At 42.4% G+C, this 25,920-nt stretch overlaps 1 protein-coding gene across 3 annotated transcripts; it reads right to left on the reverse strand.

Annotated features, from left to right (window-relative positions):
* On the reverse strand, positions 1 to 25,646 carry cacna2d3 (calcium channel, voltage dependent, alpha2/delta subunit 3). 3 transcript variants are annotated; one of them, XM_052076645.1, is made up of 39 exons: positions 25,429 to 25,645; positions 24,129 to 24,210; positions 22,027 to 22,257; positions 20,700 to 20,816; positions 19,032 to 19,091; positions 15,835 to 15,997; positions 15,251 to 15,382; positions 14,757 to 14,817; positions 14,492 to 14,642; positions 14,352 to 14,426; positions 14,185 to 14,274; positions 12,292 to 12,405; positions 11,164 to 11,242; positions 10,390 to 10,523; positions 9,635 to 9,652; positions 8,341 to 8,412; positions 8,189 to 8,269; positions 8,030 to 8,104; positions 7,118 to 7,201; positions 6,950 to 7,021; positions 6,774 to 6,835; positions 6,606 to 6,673; positions 6,305 to 6,350; positions 6,091 to 6,188; positions 5,902 to 5,995; positions 5,159 to 5,254; positions 4,917 to 5,038; positions 4,043 to 4,120; positions 3,878 to 3,939; positions 3,418 to 3,462; positions 3,284 to 3,346; positions 2,975 to 3,045; positions 2,795 to 2,870; positions 2,665 to 2,705; positions 2,166 to 2,221; positions 1,508 to 1,625; positions 1,276 to 1,391; positions 786 to 865; positions 1 to 672 (listed from the first exon to the last, which is right to left on the reverse strand). In XM_052076645.1, the coding sequence occupies exons 1-39, from the start codon at positions 25,542 to 25,544 to the stop codon at positions 580 to 582; spliced, it is 3,492 nt and encodes a 1,163-aa protein (XP_051932605.1). In that variant the 5' UTR covers positions 25,545 to 25,645; the 3' UTR covers positions 1 to 579. The 3 variants fall into 3 exon arrangements, 2 of the variants coding, with proteins under 2 accessions (XP_051932605.1, XP_051932606.1); XM_052076646.1 differs by lacking the exons at positions 20,700 to 20,816; positions 22,027 to 22,257; positions 24,129 to 24,210; positions 25,429 to 25,645 and adding an exon at positions 19,729 to 19,896; XR_007964165.1 differs by lacking the exons at positions 1 to 672; positions 786 to 865; positions 1,276 to 1,391; positions 1,508 to 1,625; positions 2,975 to 3,045 and having other exon boundaries at positions 25,429 to 25,646.
* Between the last annotated feature and the right edge of the window lie 274 nt (positions 25,647 to 25,920).

Here is a 25,920-nt window from a genome sequence, read left to right on the forward strand (position 1 = left end):
AAGAAAAAATGTCTTTATTCATGATCGTTTTAATCAGACTGCGGATATTCATTTAACATTCTTTGAGCACACTGTTAAAACGTGCATCTGCAGTGTGTCTGACTATGACAAATGGCAGAATAAAGCAAGTTAAAGTGCTCTTATTTCTTGTTAATATTTTTACATGTTCCACATGGATAAAAGTAAAATATATCGTATGAGGAAAAATAGATATGATAAGAGTGTTTCAGCAACCTGTTGCCCAAACTACTTTCTGATCTGTTCTGCATTCTTTAATACATACAGCAAAAGTTGTCACAGCAAAGACAAATTTGTCCATTGCACAAATAACTTGTATCACCATAGTGAACTCTTAGTGGCATAATCTAGAAATACTGTACTTGCCAAATACCGCCTACAAGTTTCTTGCATGAATGGACGTGTCTCAGTGTGAGTTACAATTTTGTTCTCACGAAAGCGCTTCCTGCAGAAATGCAAAGAAATTATTTGCGATTGGCCTTGTTTCCTACATGTTTTTATTTTTAAGGTATTTTGTTGTTAAATTCTTTCGGGGTTGCTGCAAACTTCTGCTGCTGATGGTCACCTGCTGACACTCGCCGCTATGAAGAGGAGCAAAGCTGCCGAGAGAGGACTGCAGAGACGTGAAGCCGAACCGCACTCCATGGCATTTTCCTGAGTAAAACATGAAACATATGACATTGTATGAGGTTCGCCTTCGCAGTTGTCTTAAGACCCAATACGAGAGCTGTATGATCTATTTTGCCTTTCATTTGGCATACAAATACCTCAGGGTGGAAAGGATGACATGATTCCGGCTTCTTTCTGTCTTTCTGAAACTTCAGTCTGTCACACTTCAGCGATTCATTATGTTCAAAGTAGTCAAGGTTATAATGTACAGCATTGGAAGTTGAAAAATGAATCAAATTGAAATCAACGTCACAATGTGGTAAAATGCAATTTTGAAACTGCAGTCGCTGCAGTATGGGGGAAAAAACCCTGCATTTCAGTTGGTCAGTATTTTTTGTTTTTAATTATTATCTGTTGTCTTCATAAGTTAGTTGCCAAGTCTAAATGAAGTAGATAAATGACAAAAATATATATATTTTTTTGCTTATATTGGGGAGAAAAATGTATGTGAAGAGGAAAAATAATCGTGATCGCGATATTGGCCATAAAAAGAGAAAAATGGCAATTAGATGACCATTCGGCCCTACAACGTGCTGTGTGTGTTCATGCTCACAAGCTAAATACTCCACATGTGTGGGGTTGGAAAGATATACATGATCTCAACGGGATCCATCGTCACTGGTGGAGTTTTGCTGCAGTCGCATGTGTTGTCCACGACAACCATGAAGAGATTGCTGCTGGGGATCTGCTGTATGACAAAGGATCTGCAGCCCCGAGACATGATATCATACACAGCATATTGTACCCATGCCAAGAAGAGCGGCATAGCGGTGGATCATTTGAGTCATGACGATTACAATCAAGAAATGAGTGGTGGTACCTGACGCAGCCATCACATTCCACGTTTCCGGTGGTCTCTTTAATGGTGCGTTCTGAGACAAAGGCGGGGTATTCTGTGTCGCATGGCACCATCGTGGCCTTACCCCGAGATCTCTGAGCTGTCACAGAGCACAAAGAACTGAACATCAGAGATACGCACACAATCACTCGCAATATTGTATCTGTCCCTCCATAATCGGAATCACTTACATCTATTTTCATTAACATACAATAATATATAAAAACGCATTGGTGGTTTGGAGTTAAGCTGGAGTTCAATACTGTGTTGACACCGCAACAGGTTTTTATATGAAGCGATGGGCATTGAAATACACTGGGTGGAGCAACACAGAAAAACGGACAATAAAGCAATATGAACTGGCATATATTCTTTATCCTCTCAGATAACCAATTACTATTACGGAAGCTTATTGAGGAATTGTTATTGTTTCCATATACTGCATATCTGTATGCCTATATTATGCTGTCCCAGATTCGCTGAGACGTGCACATCAAAAGGAACAGCGGGATGTCACTTAAAGTGGAAAAAAAGTTCTTGTTCTGATATGCTGCCCCTCTTCCCAGTCGCGGATTAAGGGAATCAAAGTCGGGGTACCAAATTGTAGCCAAGATTTAGACAATCAATGAGCTATTGGTACCTTTGACTGAAAGATCAACATTCCACCAGCTGTACAGGTTGAATTCCAGCAGAAAACTGAAAATAAACACACAAGCGTACCTTGAGCATTTCATATGTTGAGCATACGTTATATTTTATATTTTGTTCTGAACACGCGTGTTGGGTTATGACTGATGCAGATGATCAGCGGCCACAGCTTTTACACCTGCACATTGGCGTGAAAAGTACTTCATGGGCTACAGTCCACCAATTATTCAGCTTACATTTGAGGGACAACGTATGTGAACATTCAAATAGTCTTAAAATGATTTGTTTCTATCTCGAATTGATCTCTTTTGATCGTGCAGGTGTACCCAATGTTGTGGCCACTGAGGGTATTGCGCCATCTCTTCAACCCCGGGAACCCCGGCAACACCGGGTCCATCTTACAACTTGATATCGTGCCTGTGCTCAGTGTTCTCGCTGTGAATTTTTAACTAAAGGACCTTTTGAGGACACCTTCTATATTTAATCCTTACATGACAAGTTCGGTCAGGAGCCACTTGACAACACTGAATGGCTGCAAGACAGAAACATCATGATCAAGTCCTTGCAGTGAATACGTAACGTCTATATAAGAACTTGTTTCATTTTCCATATGGTACTTACATCTGACAAAGTGCGGGCACTGTCGCTGCTTCCGGCGTACTCTCTGCAGAGGGCCTGGTAGTCATAGAGGGTGATCCTGCAGCCATAAAAGCGAAGAAGTTGCGGTGGAACCGAAGCATGCATTTTACGTCACAGCATCAAACGTACGCCATGCGATTCATGCTAGTTTAGCCGTGAGACCTTTTGAACGAGCCCATTTGGAGGAGTTTGTTCATGACGGCACCTTCCACCTCGCCAAAGAACAGCCCTGTCTGGGAGACGGGTTTCACAGTTCGCAAATAAGGAATTGCACAAGTACAGCTGAACCTAGTATAAGCAGAAGTAACAAGATCTGGAGATCGCAGTTATGTCAAATTTCACCGCGGTATACCACGAGCGTTTTCTTATATTTTTTTGGTTCAGCACTTGTGGATGTCATCAGTTTTGTGCTTGACTGCTGAGTTGCGCTCGGACCATGTGATGACCAGTGAGCGACTTTACAAACGGTACCTGTGATTGCTCCTCCGTGACGAGAATGAAGCCATTGTTGTCAATGAGGTAGCAGTTGATGTCCTGCCAAAAGAGACTTTTTCAGCAAATCGAGCAAGGCTTCGTCTATATCAGATTGGGGTGATTCTTCTTACCTCGCTTTCGCAGCTTATGCTGCATTTTCCATCCAGAGCTGTACACTGAGCACACAACAGAGATTCACAGGGCACATATAATGAGTGCACTTGCCACAGCACACGATCATCGGGTGAAAATGATTTGTTATTTTACAACACATAATTAATCTTTGTTCATCTATCTGCAACGTGCAGGGCCAAAAAACGAAATCTTCCACTGGATGGCAGAAGAAACTTTTGATTGGGCCGTGTATCTATCTTATGCCATTAATACAACAGATTAAGTCATGGCCCGCTTCAAATGTTTAGCACTAAGTCAACCCATGAGGAATATATTTTAATTTATATTTTTTGGTCAGATTTTTGTTCTGGTCGTGCATCATGAGATTTTTCAAATGTAACATACATGCCTTGGCTCAATAAAGGTTTGGGGGAACCAAATGAGTACATTAACAGAGACTGTAGTTTGTTCAAGTACCTGTCTACAGGCGGTCCAAAACTTCCTCTGAAAGAACTTGAGCTTCATCTGAAGCCCCACAGCTGAATGCAAAAATAGCAAAAAATTAACCTGTGCCACACTCGTCGAAAAAAAATAAAAAATAGCTCTCATGATGTCAGTGATGACACGGGAGATGATCATTACCTGCGACGATTGGTGATTTTCTGTCGTCAAGGAGCTGAATTGCTGTGCTTGCCAAAACAACACTTTTATTCTCCAAAGCTGGGAAGGAGGTGAAGGACAATAAATACATATTACAGTACTGTAACGATCGCAAAGATTAACAGAACAGTTTTATTCTCTTCACTAGATGGCGCCATTTCTCCAGCTACATTACAAGTATTGAAGGAGATCATTGCCAGCCAGGGGAGTTTGGCCCTTCTGAAACAACAATGTGACTGACCAAAATAAGTAAATCGAGGTATAAATGTATGCACAAATGCGTATCGGTGATAAATGTGTATATTTAACTTTGGGCCTGTACCTGTATATGTGTATGCATTTTAGACTGTAATAATTTATCGTAGGTAATTGTGACGAGGTAGGAAGGTTTTTTTTTGCTTTTGTACTGGACGTTCAAAATGAATTTCAATAAAGATGGAGGGCAACATTGTGGAACAAGTGGTTGGCACTTCTGCCTAATGGTTCTGGGGTTCTTGGTTTGAATCCCTGGGTCTTTTCCACCCGCATTATAAGAACAAACATTTTACATGAATTGAATGATCCAAAATGCTGATAAGTTTGAAGTCTGAGTGTCAATTTAGAACGGCCTCATTTCACCTGTGAATGTGATGGGGATAGATGTAGAAAGTGGACACATGTGCACTCATCAAATAACTTATAAAGATTTTATTTCTTTATTTTTTAGGTCAAGGATGGGGATGTCTGATCTGTTCTTAATTCCTGCACAATGACACCCACATATTGTCGGAAAATGGTACGTAGAGCAAAATACAGGAGCGTGACGAAGAACACAGTTTGACACAATGGAGCTTCTTTCTGTTTGAGTGGAGCCTACCTGTGCTGAAGGGGATGGAGTAAACAAATGTGCCTGGGATCTGCTCCGCCGCTCGCTTGTACCATAGAGGAAAGTGATCTGCGTTAAACACACCCTCCTTGTCCTCCGCTGTTAGGAAATCTCTGAGGATGCAAACACAACTGAATGAGACGACGATGAGCAGAGGATGACATTGAAATCCGCCAGCGCCTTGCCTCATACTGCAAACAGCGACGAGTGTCATACCGAGCGGCGACACTCACCGATTGGAGAGCTGATCTGCAGCCACAAACAGGTTAGTTCTTGACAGGCCAGTGCGCGTGCCCAGGAAGGCGATCTCGACTCCTTTGTCCGAGTTCCTGGTTGTGTTTTATTTTTTCAGAGGATAGGCACAGCGTCACGTACTCGCATTATTAGCTGCTGATTAGACACAAATTACAGAATGTGCAGGGCATTAAATACAACCACACCAACGAATGAGATCCAATTAAAGAGATACTGTATATTTGATCATGTATCATTGCTGGAGACATGTCCATTTAAGCATATGTTGGGTTAGGAAAAAAAGGCATTATCATTGAAAAGATCAAATCATTGATAGTTGATGTAATTAAATTCTCCAGGCCTACCATGACTCTATTAATGTTTTTTTATATGTTATTTTGCTGTCAATTGCCCATGAGCGCAGCTTAGTGGGAAAACTGAAGTACACAGGTCATAAAAAGAGCAGCACGTGTATGAAGCAGCTTCGCATCATTTGGCTGTAGAAAGTTAAAAGCTGTCTGTCATCCGTATGGCAACTTATGTTGCGCTCCAACCTGTATGTACCTTACAGCCCTCCAGGTGCCGTCACAGATGTACAAGTTCACTTGACCGCAATGCCTCAGGCAAAATATCCCCTTCCATATGAGCACAGATGCAGAAACCTGGTCACAATCTGGATGTTTTTTTCCCCCCTCCGTTCCAGCATGTCTGCATATTTCTGACTAGACAAAAAAATTCTTACTCTGATTTGTTGAGAGCCAGTCCAGTCCAGTAGGCCTCGAGCGGAGCAGTGACAACAGCATCAAATAACACTTCCTTGATCAGCTCTCGGTCACCTGCAAAAGCAGTTTGGTATAAATGTACAGACAGTTACCGTGTTCACCTCCTAACCTATGAACGGCTTATAATTAAGATGAACTCTATTTCTTACACTTGAGGTTTGGCTTGCGACCCGTCATGAAGAGCTTGATAGCTTGAATCTGAGTCAGATGACGGTGCTCGTGCTGTTCCTCGGTGTTGCAGTACGTCCTTCAGTCCGAAATGGAGACATGTTACATCACGGCCTTCGACATACCTCGTGAACAAAGAGGCATAACCTACATAATGCATGGATGCCCACTTCCCCAAACCATGCATTACATTACCATTCATCTGCCAGGGCGACATCTGGCTGTTCCAGATCACGGAGCCCTGAAAAACAAAAGTCAGTCACGCTTCAGCTGCGTTAGCACTGCTTAACTTAAACAATAAAAATTAAATGCGTCATTATGAGTAGTTTGTGCGAGTAGTTTTCGCTCTTCTCCTGTAGCCAAGAAAGCAACCACAACATGACATCAACCTCCCTATGATGCAGTACAGTTTTTCTCTAACGTGACAAAACTGGAACCAAAATAGTAAACTGAGCGTAATGAATTTGTCACGTAAGAAATTTCTAATCCTTTTTACCTTTTTCAACTGATACGTTTCCTCTGAAGAAAAACTTGCCGTGGCCTCTCGAGAGGGCTATTCCAACACTGCCGGCAACACACACATAAAGTGATCTCAGTCTGTTCACGGTTTGAGTCTAGAGCTGAAATGAAGTCACCGGAGAGGAAAATGAAACCCCCGCCCCACCTGAATGGAGTGCCTTTGATATCGGTGTAGTAATAGTCATTGTGCATCTTCAATACACGCCGCTGGAACAACAGATACAGGTTGAGATTAATTAAAGATTAATTAAAGAAGAGCTTTGATCTGATATGGGGCGGGGCCGGGGGTGGGGGTGACTCATCATTCATCCGCTGGCTCACCCCTCTATCAACCGTCTTCTTCACTTCCATGGAGAAGGTCCCTGTCCTCCTGTTCACCATGGCGTTGCGTAGCTTCAAGATAAAGCACACAACGCAGCAGACTGAGAAACCTTTCAGATATAATCAGAGAGCATTGCTTCCCCGCCCGTAAATCAAAAGCTGTCGTACAATGTCGTCTTTGTCCTCCCACTCCACCTCAGAGAGATCCACGCTGCTGTAGTTGGGCTTTCTCCTCTTCTGGCCCTCCTGATACTGTGCAGAGGAACACGATGAACACAATTCAGGATCCGTTTCTTTTGCAAGACAGGAAAAATGTGATCACACGGATGGAGCTGCAGCCTTGTTGTCAAAAGATGAACTGATAATACACATGATCAAATGTCATTTGTGATTCACTGGTGAATTGAATACGGATTGCTAAGTATGAAACCCCGACACGGCCCCTAAGGTGGTTAATTATTGAACACGTCATCTGTGAAATTAACACTGTCAGGTAAATGAAAAAGAATTAATATGACGGATAGGGAATTCAGGGCGAAATAACGCGACATGAATGCATTAAATGGTGCGTGTCAAATCCTGTGACTGAACATCATCAGTCAGTACACAAGAAACAAACAGTCAATGACAACGATCACGGCACAGTTTGGAGCCACAGAGAGACACCAAGAAAGAGCGGAGACAAACACACGGACACAAACACCAAGTTGCACAGCGAGGAATAGCACTAACACTGGCACACATAGATCCACTAGCAAAGCCAGAGCTCCGGAGGGCCCGTCGGTCCCCCCCACCCGGGCGAGCGGCTGTGGTCTCTGCCAGTGAGTGTTAAGTTACCTCTGGAAACCTCAGGCCAGCCAGCCCTATGAGTGGCCTTTATCCCTGCATGCATACATCAAAGGAAAAGGTGGGGATTACAGATCATACATGCTCATTCAGCCTCCCGCTGACCACATTAGACATTTGTCTCGGTTTGCCCTCGCCAATGGAGGCTACGTATAAAAACAAACAAAACAAAAAAAAAAAAGAAGGAGGGTCACGTCAGGCAAATTTGTGACATGGTTTTGCGAACGCCCTTACCAAAGGCCTCAGGTCCGGATGCGTCAGGATATAGCCATTGTTTGTGATGGCAAACGCATACCCGTGGATCCCTAACTAGAGAGGAGATGAAATATATGATTAATTGTCGGCTTTTGACGAGCATTGGAATCCATTTTGTTTGACTGTAGATGCTTGTACCATATGTTTGGGAATGAGCTTCATCAGCTCCTGCAGAGGGATGTCTGTTCCGACGACCCCCAACAGAATACCCTGATTCTTCTGCATGAGGGCATCCGACACACGTGTTGAGACAGCGGCGAGTAGAGACAGATGCACAAACACTCACTCACCGTCTCATTCTTAGTACTGAAGACAGGCATGGCGACTGTTGTCATCAGACTTGGGCCCGCTTTGTCATTGAACTGGAAAAAAGAACAAAAGGAACTTCTGACAAATGATTGGGAAGATTTGGTGTGAGCAAACTCCTGAACATTTGCACTTTTGTTGCCAATCACAGCATTTGCCCTTCACTTCTCTGTCAAACTAAATTCTCAAGAAATTAAAATGACACTTTGGCATATGCAGAAGGAGGTTCATATCTCTTTTGGTGAGTTAAAAGTTTAGACTTTGGTACAGGGCTGTACTGAGTGCCATTCTAGATGTATTCTTTTCACCCTGTAAAGTACACGACTCAAAACTTCAGAGAGGTTCCCCAGAGTGCCGTAGTCGCCGCAGAGCTCGCAAATAAGCGAGCAATACTGGCTATGAGGCGAACGAATAAAATCTCCCTGCACCGAGGCAAAGAAAATAGATTTCACTTGATTCCCGGCGCAAGCTGTTTAATTGCGGACTTCAAAAGATGTTAGGAGACGAATCGCCGCGCGCCTGTTTTTAGACAAGAGGAGCAGGATACCAGCGACTGCAAGATGAAGACTGAACCCCCCCAAAAAGTCAGTCTAATTCTTGAGCTGCGTGTGGTTGGCATGTGTGTGGTTTGTGCTTATTTGTGCATGCGCATTGACATGAAGCAAACGAGCTGTAACGTGCGACACATACCAGCTCATGACAAAATGAAGAATGGTGGCACTGAAGATTCATCACTACACTCACTGGAAGTGGAAACTAGGATGCTTTGGGCAACACACACACACGCACGCACACACACACGCGCTCACACACACACACACGCTCACAGGCGACTCTCCTCCAATATCATTTTTATTATGCGCTTTCGCAGATAAAACGCAACGGTCCACACAATGATGAATGGTCTGTCCCAGCCAGTGAAAAAGGAGCATACGCATTCCGCTTTCCCCAACACCTACCTGTCTGTTTGTGCGTATGGTCACCATGCTCAAATACAGTAGGTGTGAGTACAGTAAACACTTCTCTTGTGCTCTGAATGCTGATGGCAAACTTTCCGTGAAATAGCAAAGAGTGAAGGCGTAAAAGTAAAAAAGTCTAAAAAAAACGGCATTTTGTACAATTTCTCTTGGTTTTTCATGGGTTTTTCCGGTTTAATCTTACATCCTTTTCTTTACACTTTCAGTCATGTGTAGAAGTAAATAGTTAAATAAATGATGCATGAACACTTCATTTGGCTCTACCTGATGATAAGGGAGAACTGTATACCGTTATATTTACCTTGTGTGCCTGGGAAAGCTGTTGAGAGGGAAAAGACACGGACAAAGTGTTACATGAATTGATGTTTGCGCGTTTTACACTGACTGTGAACGCAGCTGTGCATTGGGAGGGAAATCCGCACAACTAAATGAAGCTCATTATAAGGAATCACTCCAGCGACATAACATGTAACAAATGACAAACACATGCGCAATTTCAGTTCCTGAACGGCATCTAATCTAAAGTATAGAATGAGCTGAATATTTCAGTAGGACATATTTTACACCGCTGTAAACAGCATCTATAAAAAAATGAAAAGTCAATTGTTTTGACCACGTCAATTCCAAACTTAGATTTATTATCTAAATGGTAGAATAAAGTGTCAGTTGCAGTCGTAGTATCTAATTTATATCTGTAAAAAGTGTCACCCACAATAATGGAGTAAACTAGACTGAAAAACCTATTGAAACTACCTTTTAACTGCAACCACTTGAATTTGGCTACATTTAAAACCATAGACTGAGCAAAGTTTACCTCCGATTTCTAGTTTATTTCACATAAATGCCGTACCGTACTATGCACATGTGATTTTAACTTAATTTTAATGAAAAACAACAACAACAACAACAAAACACCTTGCAAAAACTAAAAGCTAAAGCTCATTTGATGTAAGCTATAAAATTGAATACACTATACGCATTTGTACTGTCTTTATTTTTTCTTATGTGAACATTTACTTCACACTAAGGCAAACAATAATGTAAGTGTGTACTTACTGCACTGTCCACGTAAGCCTCGGTCCACACGGTGTCATGTTCGTGGTCGATAACCTTGGGGCGACTCATGACATGCAGATACCTCATCACGTTCTCTTGAACATCTGCTAACGTGGAAATCTGACTGAAATATCCTGGAATAAAAACACACCAAAAAAATGTCACAATAGAAGTAAATATGAAGGAAGAAAGACAAATTGGTTCATAATATGCCTGGATTAACCGACTCAACACAGGTGGCATTTAATTTAGTGCGTTGCTTACACTTGAGAAGTTGAGTCATTGCAAAGTGGGAAGCGAGCTCAGACTTTTGTTCCCCCCACCCCCCCACCCCCTCACTCCCTTTTGGAATCATGACAATTTATTTATTTATTTATTTGACAATGACTTTGGTGACCAGAGGGTGTCGACACATGGGAACCATCAGCGGTGAGCAGTGAGGAGGGAGACGCTCTGGCAGGAAGAGGGATTAGAGCAGATTGACCTCTGACCACCCCCAAGTGCCACTTCATTGCCTCTTGGCAGAAAGAGTCGGTGTGTGCACTCTCACACACACACACGCACACACGCACACGCACACACACACACACACACACACACACACACACACACACACACACACACACACACACACACACGCGCGCACACACACACACACACACGCACACACACACACACACACACACACACACACTGAGCCACATATTCATCCTTCCATAAAAACTGCAGAATTGCCTCCTCCAATTTTTGTTGGTTCGTGTCAAGAAGTCAAACCTTTGTTGGCGCATGCCATCCATTTCAGGTTATCGGCAAAGGCAGACTCCCGTCCAATCAGGTAGGGGAATATACGTACCTGGGCACAGGAAACAGTTATAAAGTTGATTAAGAAGAAGTGATGCAAATTGTGTAATTTTGTTTTAAAACCATAAGATGAAAACATTTAAGGCATCTTATTCTCTTTATTTCTGTGTAACTCATGATTTTTACCTGGCCAAATTCATCTTTGTTTTTTTTTTTTTTAAACAAAGTTTTAATTGCTTTCATTTCACCCATCGTGCATTTCAAACCCTTTTTTTGTTCTGAGGTACTGAGCATGAGCGCACGTTCCGCTGTCCTTTTAAAGCGCACTGTGTGACATTGCCAATGCCTGCACGGCTCATTGGTCCCAGATGCTTTGCTAAGCATAAAGCTTATAGAAAACCGAATGGTCGCCGAATAAAAGCCCCGAGGGTGTGTGAAGGGGGGTGTGGGATACCTTGCCTCACTACCACGCATGCTGCCAAACACTGCCAATACACATATGCTTGACAGGAGTGAAGAAAAGCCCCCAAGCTGCTGTTTTTATTGCTCTGTGAATCGCATAGCAAACAATTGCATTTCATTAAAGCCAATGCGGAATCTGGGTAGAAATGTTATTGGGGGGCGGCGACCGGAGCCTTGGAAAATGAGCCGCACTGCCCTTGAAAGCAGTTAATTTCACATATTTTATTCCTCAAGGGAAAAACACTGCTCTCTAATGCACCGCCGAGTTGAAAAACATCATATTGATTTGTATTTCACTTGAGAGCTATGTATGAAATTGATGTAAAAACCAATTCCGTAGATGTCAAAAGTTGAGCTCCACTTGGCGTGTTGTATTAAAAACGAAACTCATCTTTGTTGGAAGAAATGTGCTGAGCATTGGTGTGTGTCGCCCATTTTTAGAAGTATTCTCAAAATGTATATGATATATTTATATGTTACAATTACAATCTCTTTCTCCTCATCATTTAAACCCCACCCTGCCCTTTGTAGCACCTCTGATCCGAGAATCGCCTCGTGTTCTGAGCAAAAATAAATGTCGGAAAAAATATGATGCTCCAAATCAGATTCCATGTGGAGCAGATGTGCGACGGGTTTCACCTTTCTTTCTGGCCAGTTGTACTTCTCAAAAACATCATCATACATTTCAGTTGCCCCGTCCGTCACAAGCATTATGGCCTGGTTGCACACACTTCCATGACCAGTCTGATTGAACTGCAGTTAAAAACAGAAACAAATCTTATCGGTGTTGTTCGTTACACATTAAAAAAAAACAGAGGCTGCAAACACTACACTGTAAATGTAGCGATGCCGGCTGTGGAGCCATCAGTCAATTAAATACAGTTAATGTGCCAGTTAACACACCGAAGGAGAACGCTTCTCTTAATTATGAATTCTGTGAAAGATGCACTGCCGTAATTAAGTAGCTTATAGACCTGTAACTGCGGAACGGCCACACAAGCTGAGGGCCCTAGAAATTACACTGCTATACATTCATACGTTATTCCAAATGCAATTATTGCATTGTAATAGAACAATAAAAAAAAAAATAATAATGTTAGTGCATGACCTTCTTGTTAGGAAATCAAGTCAGACAAGAGTGCGGAAACAATTTTTGCAATAGATGTATGACTTGAAGCAGGCACTGCAGCAGCAGATACATTATTTGCCATTCAAACCTGAATACAAGCACGCACACACACACACACGCACACACAGCTGTTTTTCTGAAGCAACCCTGTAAAAGCTGATTTCGCTTTTTGTCTTAAAAAAAAAAGTACAATACATTTCGTACAATGTTCTGTATCGTTACAAATGTATATGGGCGGTAAGCGAATGTGTAACTAAATATGCTCCTAACAACGTTATCAGTTACTGATGCAATCAATATCATGACAGTTACGGAATAGCTGTTCATCACTCCTGAAATCGACTCGCTCGAGATCAATTTGTTCACTCCGCCAACAGCAGTACAATGGTCCGTAATTTAACATCTCTCCATATGTTGCAGTGCAGAGTCACACCAGTGCCAACTACTATCATAAGACATTTTTAAAAAGCTATTTCCTTGACAGAGCAGATCAAAATTAGCATGAATTTATTTGTGTATTTTTCCCTCCTGTTTACCAAACACACATGTCCATAGTTTTTGTGCTATGTTGACTACGAACTCTCCCTCAACTTGATTCTGATGTCTCTACTGGAGTGTCAACAGTGAGCAGCGCAGCAGTTGTGCGCTGCCCACCTGATTATCATATTCATTGCACAACTCTAATTAATCAGACAATCGGCGGCGGTAAAGACTTCGGTGCCTCAGCCACACTGGTAGTTGCCTGAAAGCGGCGAGATAAAACGCATGTGGCGTGGCTCCTGCCCTTATCCGCTTTTTTCTTCCAATCAGGCACGATATGAATCATTGCCATTAATTAGAGCCATTAATCACATTTCACATTGGATGGGATAGCACTGGCGTATTTTCACAAACCATGTCCAAAGCAATCCTGCAGTAATGTACAATAACACTTTTATTTTATTTATGGTTTTTTATGCTCATCCAACAGAATGGTATGATATTTTTTACAAGCAATTTAGTATTGCTTTTCAAGTTAATCTCTGACACAAAAGAAAATAAGAAAAAAAGAAGAAAATAAAAATTGGGGCATGGCAGATAAACTGTACTCTGCACAGCAGGGGTGAGAAACCTTCCCCCCATCAGACAATTTTTTTTTGATGTGGTAGCAAACAAAATGAAAAATAATCCCGATATAAAGTCCTCTAAAACAAAATATAAAAATTTGAGTTTTATTTGTTTTTACATTGCATGGCAGGCCAGATCTCAAAGCTTTCACCGCCTGTATATGGCTATAAGTTTTCAAGTAAAACAACAAAATACTGTATGTTTTGTATGTTAAGTGGTAAGTGTATTAACCGAATCTTAATGAAAGTGACATTAGTAGTGGGTTGATGTAAAGAGGCTCACTACATAAAACTCACATCACTCAGGATTGTGAACGCTTCAGTCAATGCTTGCCCCAGGAGTCCAATCCCTTTGGCAAACAGCTTGTCCAGATGCTCACGAAAATGCTGGCAGAAGACAATAAGGAAAACACTTGAAATCATCTCTCAACTATTATATAATCATGACCTTGGCCGGAACTCACATCTTTATTGGTTCTGTCTGCCCGCACCAGCGTGCTATTCAAACAAGGCTCCACGTAATGAATGTTCTGATTATACTGAAAACACAATCCTGAGTCACACAAACACGCGCAAAAAACGTATTGTATGTGGCGTCACTTACGGCAATAATGTTAAAAAAGTCATCATCTCCCAGTGTGTCTAAAATTGAGGAGACCGTTTGTCTGGCGATGGTCAGTCGCAATCCTTTCATGCTTCCACTGACATCGACTAAGATGACAACATCTTTGGGTGAAGTTGCAGCCTGGATGTACCTGTCATAGGTGGCGAATGCACTCGTGATTCAAAACCCAACAACAACAAAAAACAACTGACATTTATAAATTGAACACGGTTGGGGTTGATGGTCAAACAATGTGAAAACGTACCACTTCCGGTTCCGGCAGTCAAAGCCTATAACCCCGTTTTCATCTGGATGCCACTTAACCCCTACAGAAAAAAAGATCAATCATTTTCATTATAAAATTGTGAACTAAGAAAATACTGATACATGCCCATAACCTAGCTTGATCATGATTGAAATACAAATATGTCCTTCTATGAAACATACAGAGACATTGTCTGTAATACTTTGTCGGTATTGTTCTGATCCAACCAACTACACGTTACACATCAGTGAGGTCTGATCACTTTGGATATTGGCAGCCCACCGCTTCTGGGTGTGCCTGCAGACCCTGAATGGCAAATGATAATTAATTACACTCAGTATGCGCGCACCCTCTCTGATGGTCTGTAAAATTACAACATTAGCCAAATAACCCTTTTAGCAATTTGATGTCATTTATTCTGATGCTTCTCTTGCAGTGAAGCCTGATGGCTCCCTCGAGACCCTCCCACACACAAACACACACACACCACTCACCAGGGTATTGCCTGAAGAAACCCTTTGCGCTACCAAAGTACTGCCAGATGAGAGTGGGATCTCTTTCAAAATTGTCCACAAACACTTTGTTCAGGGCTTCGGACCAGTAGACCCCGTTCACTATGTCCGGATCTGACAAGATCAAGGAAAAGACCGAGGGGGGGGGGGTGGGGGGGGGGACACATAGAAGGAAGAAGGGAGTAAAATAGTCAGGCAAATGACATGGTAATGAAACTAATCATCCTGCTCACAGAACCAAGTGTGCGCTTGACCTTTGTAACTATTGACCCCCCCCAGCGGAGGACACACAATGCCTCAGACTAAATCATGGCTTCCCCACCTCCTGTGGACAAGCTGGCGGGAGCCTCCCTTTGTGCAGTGAGCACAAGACGAATGAGGAGTCCATTACAATCAAACGCAGGCAGCTCAGGAGTCAACGTTTCTCTTTATGCCCCCGACTTGGTATCAATCCCCCCCTACCGTCAGCTTGAGATCGCCTCTGGCATTTTTCACATGAAGCGCTCATTTCCACATATTATTTCATCAGTTTAAGGTAAAACACCCGGCGCTTCCGTTCGGCTCACCTTTGTTATACATGTTGGTGGGCACCTGCACGACGCTGAGACTGAGGTTGACTGACAGATTGTTGAAGTGGTCATTTGGCTCGAGGAGGAACTCTCCGCCCAGCTCCACGTTGTTGCCCTCGCCGTCCACTTCGTTGATCAACACGGCGTTGAAGTACTCGTACTGAGGACGAGTTTGGAAACAGAAGGAACGTTACACGCACTTTGGTCGCGACCAACTTTCACTCAAAATGATGGCAGCCAGCCATGTACATGACACTTCATCACATCTTGCGCCACCGTGACGATTTCATCTGATGTATTCAGACGGGTCACATTTCAAGGTTTCACAGAACTGACATAAAGCGCTTTGGTGTTAGATGTTGAAATAAAACAGAAGGCCTCAATGAAAGGTTAAAGTCTCAAGGCTTTCTCAAATTACGAAATATGACAACCGGGAAAGGTCTTGCTTCCCTAAAGGGAAACATTTAGTCAGTCCTGTCTTTCAGTGGCTGCAATTTCAGAAGAAAGACGACCTCTTCCTGCCTGAGTGGCCTTTTTGTGGCCTCCTGCACTGATTGTGGATGGAGGGAAGGGAGAAAAAGATGGGCGATGGAGTCTAAGGCTTCATACATAGGAGGGGTTTGGGGGGGGTGGTTTCTATGTGGGCATCACCATCAAGCAGCTCGTGACAGCTCATACCACGCCTGAGCGACTCTCTGACGAGCTGCGGTGGGGAGGGAGGGAGCTTTCCGCAGAGGAATAGTGCATCCTCAGCAGAGCTGCTGTATAGAGGCCCGTTAAGCGTGAGGGTTATTACTATATAGCAGGCCATGGCACACTGCCGCTATGCTACGCTGACTTTTACACCACTGCAGTCAGCTGCAGGCCTCACTGCAGAGAGCTGCTCTCCAGCGCAGCGTGTTAGGCCTTGCTGCATCGTCTGCTTACATCACGAGATGTTAAGTCTTCTCCCACGAGAATGATTCTCGTCATTCAAATACATGTACGGTGTAGCATTCCCCATAATATTTGAGAGTGTTATTGCAGGATAAATGAGTCGGATTTCCATACAACAAATGGAGTCTCGTATCTCATTGATTCAAATCCGAATTTTAAAATGTGAAACATTCATTTAAAACATCCAACCATCCATTATCTGGAGCGCTTTATCCTCATGAGGGCAGTTGGCGGGGTAAAACATGTCCTGGTTGCCAGCCAATCGCAGAGAGATAAATCAAATAATCATAAATCAAGTAAAGCAACAGTCATTTTTTCGGAAACATATTGTCACAATATCAATGACGAATACAGATGTGCTTGCTAAAAATACTCTTTTAAAAATATATATTTATGCATATATTCTCAGTCATCCCGGTTATCTGCAAAGGTCGAATGGAGGCAACAGAACTTTTCTCACTGATGACTTTTCTCAGTTGAAGAATTTTAACGTGCATTTTTTGAAAACATGTAAAATATGGGAATCAGGTTATTAAGCTTACAACTATGCAACAATGTATTTCTATAAATGCCTGCAAGAGTTCCCAATTTCAATTGATCACTTCTATGACATTCCTAGAAATTCCAAATGTCCCATCATTGGTGAGCTATTTTTGAGGGTTGTCATGGTTGCCGCGGGAACCATATTGGTGGCCCATGTTCTTACATGTATTGTTATGTATCATCATGTGAGTCTGTTGAAATCCCAAGGGTTTTTTTTTCTTTTAATGAAGTAGAAGGCAAGAATTATGTGAATACATCTGCTGATGCAGCACCGAAAAGAAATGATAAGAGACATCAGCCCTGACGTGGGCTCCCTTGAACTGGTGAACCCTCTCGGGGGCAATGCAAAAGCCTCAAGCGTCCTGACTTGCCACAGCTGAGATAGGAAGGCCGCCTTATCGCATCGCGGTCAGTGAAATGGGCTGTGAAAAATGTGCAGTGTCAGCGAAGGCGAGGGTGTCGAAATGATGCCACAAGGAGCAATGTCATGACATCACATCATTTGCACCTTTATAAGTAATGTCTCTTACAGTATTTTCAATTCCCACAGCTACTAAAAAGAAACACAGACTATTTGAAAAATGCTCTGAGAATGTACCCGTGATCAGAAAACAGTGTACAGTGATCCCCCGCCATTTTGGGCTTCATGATTTGCGTCTTTGGTTCTTCGCGGGTTTTTCCAAAATACTGTGTTCATGAAAGAAAAAATAAAATACAGAAATCACTTGTTCTTTTCGTTCAGATAAACCGCAGCACTGTAAACCACATTTCATAAAATAGTGTGAATTGATCAATCTATACTTGATTGCAGTGGCAACTAAAGTTGAGCATCATCACCTTTACCATGGCATGGGTCTCATTTTTATTGTGTCGGTGTCCCAAATGTTGTAACATGTGAGTTTAATATGGTTAGGTGGATAATTTATTGTCAATTGAAAAATGTTCCAGACAATTCCGGCCATATAAAAAGCACTTACAACCGTAGCGATATTTAATTCAATGAGGGAGGTGTGAATGTGAGAGCTGCTTGTCTTGTTCCGGCTGTGAGAAAAGCACAGAGGCAGGAAGGAACAAGGCAACTGAAACGTATTCAAATCTTGTAAACGGTTCTATTAACTTTAAAGTACTGCGGTTATTTCAGTGTATTGTTGCTCGAGTGGGTTTCCAATCTGGAGGCACGTATGTGAAACAACGCTCTCGGAGAAAGAGTTCCATTTATCTTTGTCCTTTGGACAGAGGGAAAGAGATGGGGAGGGTGTGAGAGAAAGAGAGGCAGGGGGTCTAATGAACGACAAAAATACTGCATTCCCTCTGCAGAGACTAAGGAAGCTCAATGCAGCTTGAAATCCAGCAATGGGCGCCACTATAATGTCAGCTGGATAAATTCTATGGCCTAAAATAAAGGAAAATTGAAAAGTGTCTTATTCTACACACTAACTGGTCTGAATCCCCGTCAGCTTTACATCTTCTATAGGCATGAAACTTTTGCTTCCTTGAATCCTTAATTGATGAGTTGTGACATCATGGAGCCGCAGCCTTCAACGATCATGCATGATGTATCAAAGCTGACATCCAAGGACAGCGCCAACTCAACTCTTGTCACCTCACCTTCTCTAATCCACTTCACGGCCTCATGATTATTATCAGTCACTCAATGTGAATGATTCCGTCTCTTTTGTTTTATTGGTTTCCATTTTGTGTGGAAAAAGCCTCACCTGCAGATCTGGATTATCTTTATGTTGATGATGTGCCTCTTCTGCAGCCTCCACCAGCCTCTGCATAGAAACGTATAACTTGGATGATGATTTGTTATTAAAATAGTCCAGAAAGCGTGCTTATGATTTTTTGAATGTTTAGCCGTTTGGATTGAAACACTCCTCCATCTGGGAAAAGATATACCGATGATGTAACATTCTATAATTTGTGTGGAATTTGATGTTGATTATTGTTGTTTGGAAGCGACTGAGGTGAAATGACGTGCCGGTAATATATGGGTACCAGTTTCCCAAACAGTTTTTCCCTTAGTGCAAAAAGTTGCCCAGAGCAGAGGAGAAGCTCTGTGCGGTGATTGATGGGGAAAGAGGGGCGGAGTTGGGTGCAGGATTTCACGCGGCACACAGAGCATCAGACACCTTTATAATAAACCCCCATCGACAAATGTGCTTGGCTTTGTGTTTTCAGGAAAATGCAGTGAGCAGGTAATTAACATCCATCACATGTGTCAAAATAACTGCTACATTAACACAATCGAGGCTTGCTGCACGCATTCAATTGAACTCAATGGGAAATTCCACATCAGCGGTTGGTGTCGAGGCAACAAAATGATAAAAAATCAATTGAACAGAACTTCAACTACTCTCATTACCCCCCTCTTTAGTTTATAAGATCAAGTATCCATTTTTTGATAATTACCAAAGTGTTTCTTGAATTTCTTTCAGTTTTCAGAAATAGATCCCATATGTTAAAACATCCCAGGCACTCATGTTCACAAAATGAAGCCGCCTGCTCCGGGTGTAATTTACAGGACGAATTGCGGCATGGGGAGCCCGAGATAAACGTTATCATGTCTCGGCAGCCTCTTCGGAAGCGTCTGTCCAGAGTTTGTGGACAGGCTGCTGCAGCTCAGTCCTCTGATAACGTGATCACAGAACCTCAATCTACTTTTTCAATTTTGAAACCACTGGTCATGTCGTGGAATGAGCGATAGCACCGCATTTCCCCAAACAACGTCCAGAGAAGTTTATTTACACAACTGTGGACATGGCCAGGCTTTTGTGGAAGGGTGGAGCGAGACACGCCGAGAGATGTTATTTCTGTGCTACAAGAGGGAAGATTTACCCCTCCATTGCAGTCATTAATTTTATAAAGTGCAAGCATGACACTGATCTGGTCTGTTTAGGTTTGCACTTGCTGGTTGGCTATAAGACCTTGCTGATCAGTTGTATGAATGGCAACAGACGGATACACGGGTGTACTGTAACTTCTGCCGACTAACAGAACAGCGTTTCATTGTACTGTCCGTCACTATAAAGTCTTGGCATAGATAAATGAATAGAGAGAAAATGTAAAATGATTCAATAATTATTTTCATACAAACGAAATGATATTGGATAATTTCCTGAGGCTCCCCTGGGAATCATTGGGAAGGAAATAAAAGCGACCTGAGTGCTGTTTTAGAAGTATTGAGGGCTACGACAGAGAGAGCATAAAGATGCTCCCCTTGTGACACCTGCTATTTAATTCCTTAGGGACAAGAAAGGTGGCCTATTTGCAGAGAGGCGTTTAGCTGTTCAAGTGTTTGACGCATGTTGCAACACAGTGAGGCACGGCTTTTCCATTTAAAGAAACAAAGTTTAGTGTTTTCCGGGAATAACTCCACTTACCCTGGTGGCTTCTGCCTTTTTGCGGAACATTTCCTCCATTTTCACCGCTAGGTTTTTCACGAACTTCACACCATCGATTTCTTCCACTCTGACTGATTTTTCTGGTGGTTTGTACTTCTGAAAATAAACAAGGGGTAACAGAAGCAATTGTTAAAGCTCTCCTTTGGGCCACTAAGACCCACATGTTTTAACTTTTTAAATAGACGACCATTTAGGCCAAACAAAAAAAAAAACACAATAGGAATAACATTTATATATCCACAGCATGTCATTGTTTTTCTGTGTCATAACTGCATCTGGGGAATTTCTTAAATAAGGCTTAAAGCCCTCCGCATGATGCAGGAAGCCAGTTTCGGATGAACGGCTGATCCACAGTGCGACACAAGATGATTGATCATCTTTATCTGTTTGCAGTCACAGGCTTCACACGCTGCTTCCTTCTGTCTGATTGGATGGAGATAGCCAAGTTGGGTGCAGGGTGGGGGGGTGGGGGGGGCTGCGTCCAAAAAGCTACACATCGTAAGAGTGTAATTGAAATGAGTCAGGGCAGAGGAGAAAGATAATAATGTGTCAAGCCTGGCCGATTCTGGGAAATTAACTACAGCCCAAATAATGCCGATTTCGCCAGATCCACTGGACCTCCCCTCATACAGAACACCCTCCAAAGCTTAGAGGAATATAACATGACATAATCCCTCACTTGACAGACACATACGCACACCAAACACACACCTCCAATAATGCTATCAAAAGATAAACACAGTCACAGCTGGTTGTAGCTCATTCAAACACACTGCGGATTACGCCCACACAAAAACACACACACTAGTACATGAGGCGACAAATTACCTACTGAAAGGAGGAGTGCAGGCTCGCAGCGGAGCAGAACAGTTCATTTCACGCTTGTCCTCCTCGCCTCAGCACCCATCTACCCCCCGCCCCTCACCTCCTCCCGCACAAGGCAGGTTATGCCTCCTCCCATCATCAACATGAGATTAAGCGCCATCCATCAACAACGAGCAGTGATCATGATTATTGATCAAAACAATGGCAAGTTCAGAGGTGAGCCCTGGCGGCACTGTGTTTCCCCTTTTCTTAGTGAAAACGCGCACTTCACCATAGCAGCATCTAATGATCAGTACCTAACGACCCTTTTACTTTCGTCACAGCTTGCTGCTTTGTGCTGACTGGCTCCAGACACACTTTCATGAGCAGGAGCGCAGGCAAAGTGCTGACATCACCACAAGAGAAGGGAAAAAATATGCAGGGCATAACACTATATGATCTTTTTTTTAATGAACATTTGCTTACTTAAACATCTCCTCACCTCAGGACAAGGTGGTCCCTGGTTTTGTGCTTGGAGTCGTTTTCGAAATGCCGTTTGTATGCTTTCGCCATATCTCCGTGGATTCACTCTGCTTGTTCCGCCTTCCTCCCACACTCCGGGACATGCAGCAGAGATTCGAGAATTAATCCTGCCACTGCCTTTTGCCGAGGAAGACGTGGCCTCTGAACTGGAGTTGCTCCCAGGACGTGGCACTGTGATCGCCCACAATTCCTAAAAGAATGAGGTAGAAAACCAGAGTGAGAACGTAAGCATGTCTGGAGCTACCAAAAGCTGAAAAACAAAGGGGAAAAAAACAATGAAAACAGGACAACATGGTACAAAGGAACCCAGAGTTAACATTGATCCCTCCCTCCTTGGATATTTTGTTCCTCTCATATGAAAGCTGGATAAAACATCAGATACATTTCAACATTGTGTAGTTGAATGAAATACAGTCGGCCACTATGACAACTACATTGTAATATTTCTTATCTTTTGGAAAATTTGTTTTCAAGGTCTTCAACTAATTTAATTAAGACCACTGACGGCTGGACAGTGTAGCAGGGATAACCAAAGTTGACATAAAGGTGTTTGGAACGGGAGTTTTAAAGCAGAACATTGTGGATTATATCCTTTTAGCCTGCACAAACGTCAATTCGATGAATGACGATTGTACACAAATGGTCTTGAGGTTACAGTGGCACAAAATAAATTTCAATTTCCATAAACCTGTTGTAACCACTAGTTAAACTACTGCACAAACTTGGACAACAAAGGCCCAGGGGGAGGATTTTCTTTCACAGTGAACCTCTCCACTTTATATGTTTAAAAACCAATTTTACTAAATTACCTCCATTGGCTAGCGACTACAGTATTAAAAGCGATTTGCTACCTCAGAAAAATGGCATTGCCTAAACAAGAATACGCGACAAAAGCATTTGTGACGAACAATGATACACAGTGTGTTTTAAACCGACATTTAGTGCAACATTTTATGCCATTAATAAATTACCTCTAAGTTATGACTCAAACCAACACGTCACCGTAAAGAGCGCTCTGAAAAGGGGCGGTGGAAAACAAATGTACGGTGCATTGTGGGATTTGTAGTATCAATACATGTTTCTTCTCCAGCCAGGCAGTTCTGGTAAAAAATCTTTTAAAACTATTATTATTGCATTTCAAAAAAAATCGTTTGCTGCTCATTATTGGATTTCAAAAAGAATCGTTTGCTGATGAGTTTTGAAATTCGGTTGCAGATGATGAAAATGTGATAAATTAACATTCTAATATTTTGGAGGAGAAGAATAGAAAATTAGTTCAGATAACACATTTTAGGTACCATATATTGGTACTTTTTAAGTGCATGGTTAAAATACTGTGTCACAAATACAGCGAAAATAATCAACTCAATCAAGACTCACAAGAGTCTTAACGATTTTTTTTCAGGGTGGACAGATGAAATTTCATTCAGTTTTTTTCTGCATATAATACAGTACTGTACTCTCAGAATCCCTGCTCGCCTTTTCAAAGTCTTCCACCTTAAACTGTCAAAGTAGTCGGGCTCACATATATAGACTGACGTGCATCACAAGTTACCTAGTGCTCACAAGTGGTCAAAAGTCGTTATTATCGGTACATCAACCGCATGGGTGGGCCTTTTTGAATGGCTGCTCAATTCCTCTTATCAACCCTCCACCTTGTCATGATCAGCCTCAACCGCACACTTGTTCAGTCTGCTTCTCTCTCAACATCCATATCCAAGAGGTTGAGGCTATTGACTCCAGGGAGTTCATGGGAGGGATGAGGACAGGAGAGATGTGGAATCAGGGCCGTGGTTAATGGGCCGTATCAAGACCACGGAACGCACGCACACGTGCGCGCGACCCCCCCCCCCCCACCCCCCATCCCCCAACACACACACTCTCACTCGCGAGCGCACACGCACACACACACAAATGCATACACGCGTTCACACACTCACGCACATACACAAAGCATATAAGGAAGCATCAGGGATGGAAATCAGCATGAAAGTGTTCAACTGTGCCTCAGCATGATCAACAGACGAAGGAGAGAAGTCTATTGAAAAATCGTTCAAGTACCTTTTGCAGCAGCTGGGATCCAGAATATTTGGCAGAAATGGATTTAATCTCTCCACCAAAAGCTGATGCCCACAGTTTTACGCTGACAGAAAGAAGACAACGCGTAAGCAAAATAAGAAACAAAAGGATCTGGCAAACAGAACAGAACATTTCATTTGGAGTTGATAGTTTCTGCATGCCCCCCCCACCCTCACCGCCACCACCAAAAAAAACAACAACAAAACAAAACAAAACAAAAAAAAAACACCCACCCACTCGCGCCACCAACCCTTGCACGAAAATAATCAGGTGATGGCGCTTGCCCCAACCTTCAACTTGCTTGACACATACACTCCACAAGTAATGATGAAGCTAAATATATCTGCACATAATTGGGAACACGACTGCGTGTGCTGCAGTGCGAACTTTCACTTTCGATAAATTGCTGACAGTTAGAGAAATAACATCTGCTGTCAAGATTTCAGTCAATGCATTCGCGAATGTTAATCAGAAATAAGATTAAATATATAACAATTACTTGTTAGAAAATATAACAAATATTATGTTTATTGGCTATATTTTTCGCAACCACCCTTCCACCAAAAATAATAATAATAATTAACTTCACATATACTTTTTATTTTTATTATTATTGTTATTATCAAACTATTATAATTGTTATATTTTTACTTTTCTACGCCATTCTCAAAGGAGGAAATTTATTTTTTTAACTCACGCGCAGTGATTTCAAATAATTAAGATCCTCATCCGACATTATTTTCTTAGAATAAATTTACTTAAAAAAATAAATAAAATAACCTACTTGATTGAGAAATAATCGTAAAAACGAAATTCTTAAATGCTTCAACAATTGCTTTTCGTTCAAACGGGGAAAACTGCATTTATCTTCATGTTCTTTTTGTCCGTGTACAATTTAAATGACCAGCGAAGAAAGAAAACAAGAACAAAACGAAATTTTTAATACTATTTATAAGTGAGGAAAATCAACGTAAATAAAAGCAACCGTGTTTCCATCATGCGATCCTTGTATTTCATGCACGCGTTCTTTACATTTTCGTAGTACTTCAAAATTCTTCGACATTCAGAGAAACAGTTTTTTAAACAATTTCCTCAACACCTCTGTTTCACTATTTAATCTAACACCAAATTCGGGCTGGCCGCGCTGTTAAAAATACTATTCAACATCACGTGACCAGTTGCATGCTCGGAAAATCCCTCCACATTATGTACAGTATACAGTATATTGTGATTTTTTTTTTTCTGACGTAAACCTCTCCCGCCAAAATCCCTTGTCACTCACACTGACAGAGGGATCCCCTGCTGGGACGCCGCCACCTCCAGTAGTAGCACGCTGAAGCCCGCCAGCATGCACAGCGGCAGGCTGACGATGCTGTATGTGGGCTGAAGAAGCATCATGTTCGGCCACACAAGTGATCCCGGAACGGTGGTGGGGTCTGGACCTGCACCCCGGTGAGCCGTTGTCTTCTTCTTCCTGGGCTGCCGTTATCCCTCTGTGACAGCAGACCTCCTCCTCTTCGCCATTCCCCATCATGGAGGAGAGTGAAGGGGGGGGGGGGGTGGGACAGAAAGAGAGAGAGAGAGAGAGAGAGAGAGAGAGGGAGAGAGAGAGAGAGGAAGAGAGAGAGGGGTGTATTTTTACACGAAAAGACTTCCTGCTAACTAGTGCTTTGCATATTTTATTCATCATTTTAAAGATAATTATTGCACGTATTATTAGGGCAGTCCTTTAGCACATTAGCACATCCGCCAGGGGGTTCTGAACTTTGTGGTT

The sequence above is a fragment of the Hippocampus zosterae genome, chromosome 9, assembly GCF_025434085.1.
Source record: "Hippocampus zosterae strain Florida chromosome 9, ASM2543408v3, whole genome shotgun sequence".
In the NCBI taxonomy this organism is placed as follows: Eukaryota; Metazoa; Chordata; class Actinopteri; order Syngnathiformes; family Syngnathidae; genus Hippocampus; species Hippocampus zosterae.

Coding starts and splice junctions, on each gene's coding strand:
- cacna2d3 (XM_052076645.1), bottom strand. CDS start 25,544: ATGATGCTTCTTCAGCCCACATACAGCATCGTCAGCCTGCCGCTGTGC. Junction 15,383..15,834: donor CACCAACATGTATAACAAAG/GTGAGCCGAACG, acceptor TGATCTTGTCAG/ATCCGGACATAGTGAACGGG. Junction 14,275..14,351: donor CAGACAGAACCAATAAAGAT/GTGAGTTCCGGC, acceptor GTCTTCTGCCAG/CATTTTCGTGAGCATCTGGA.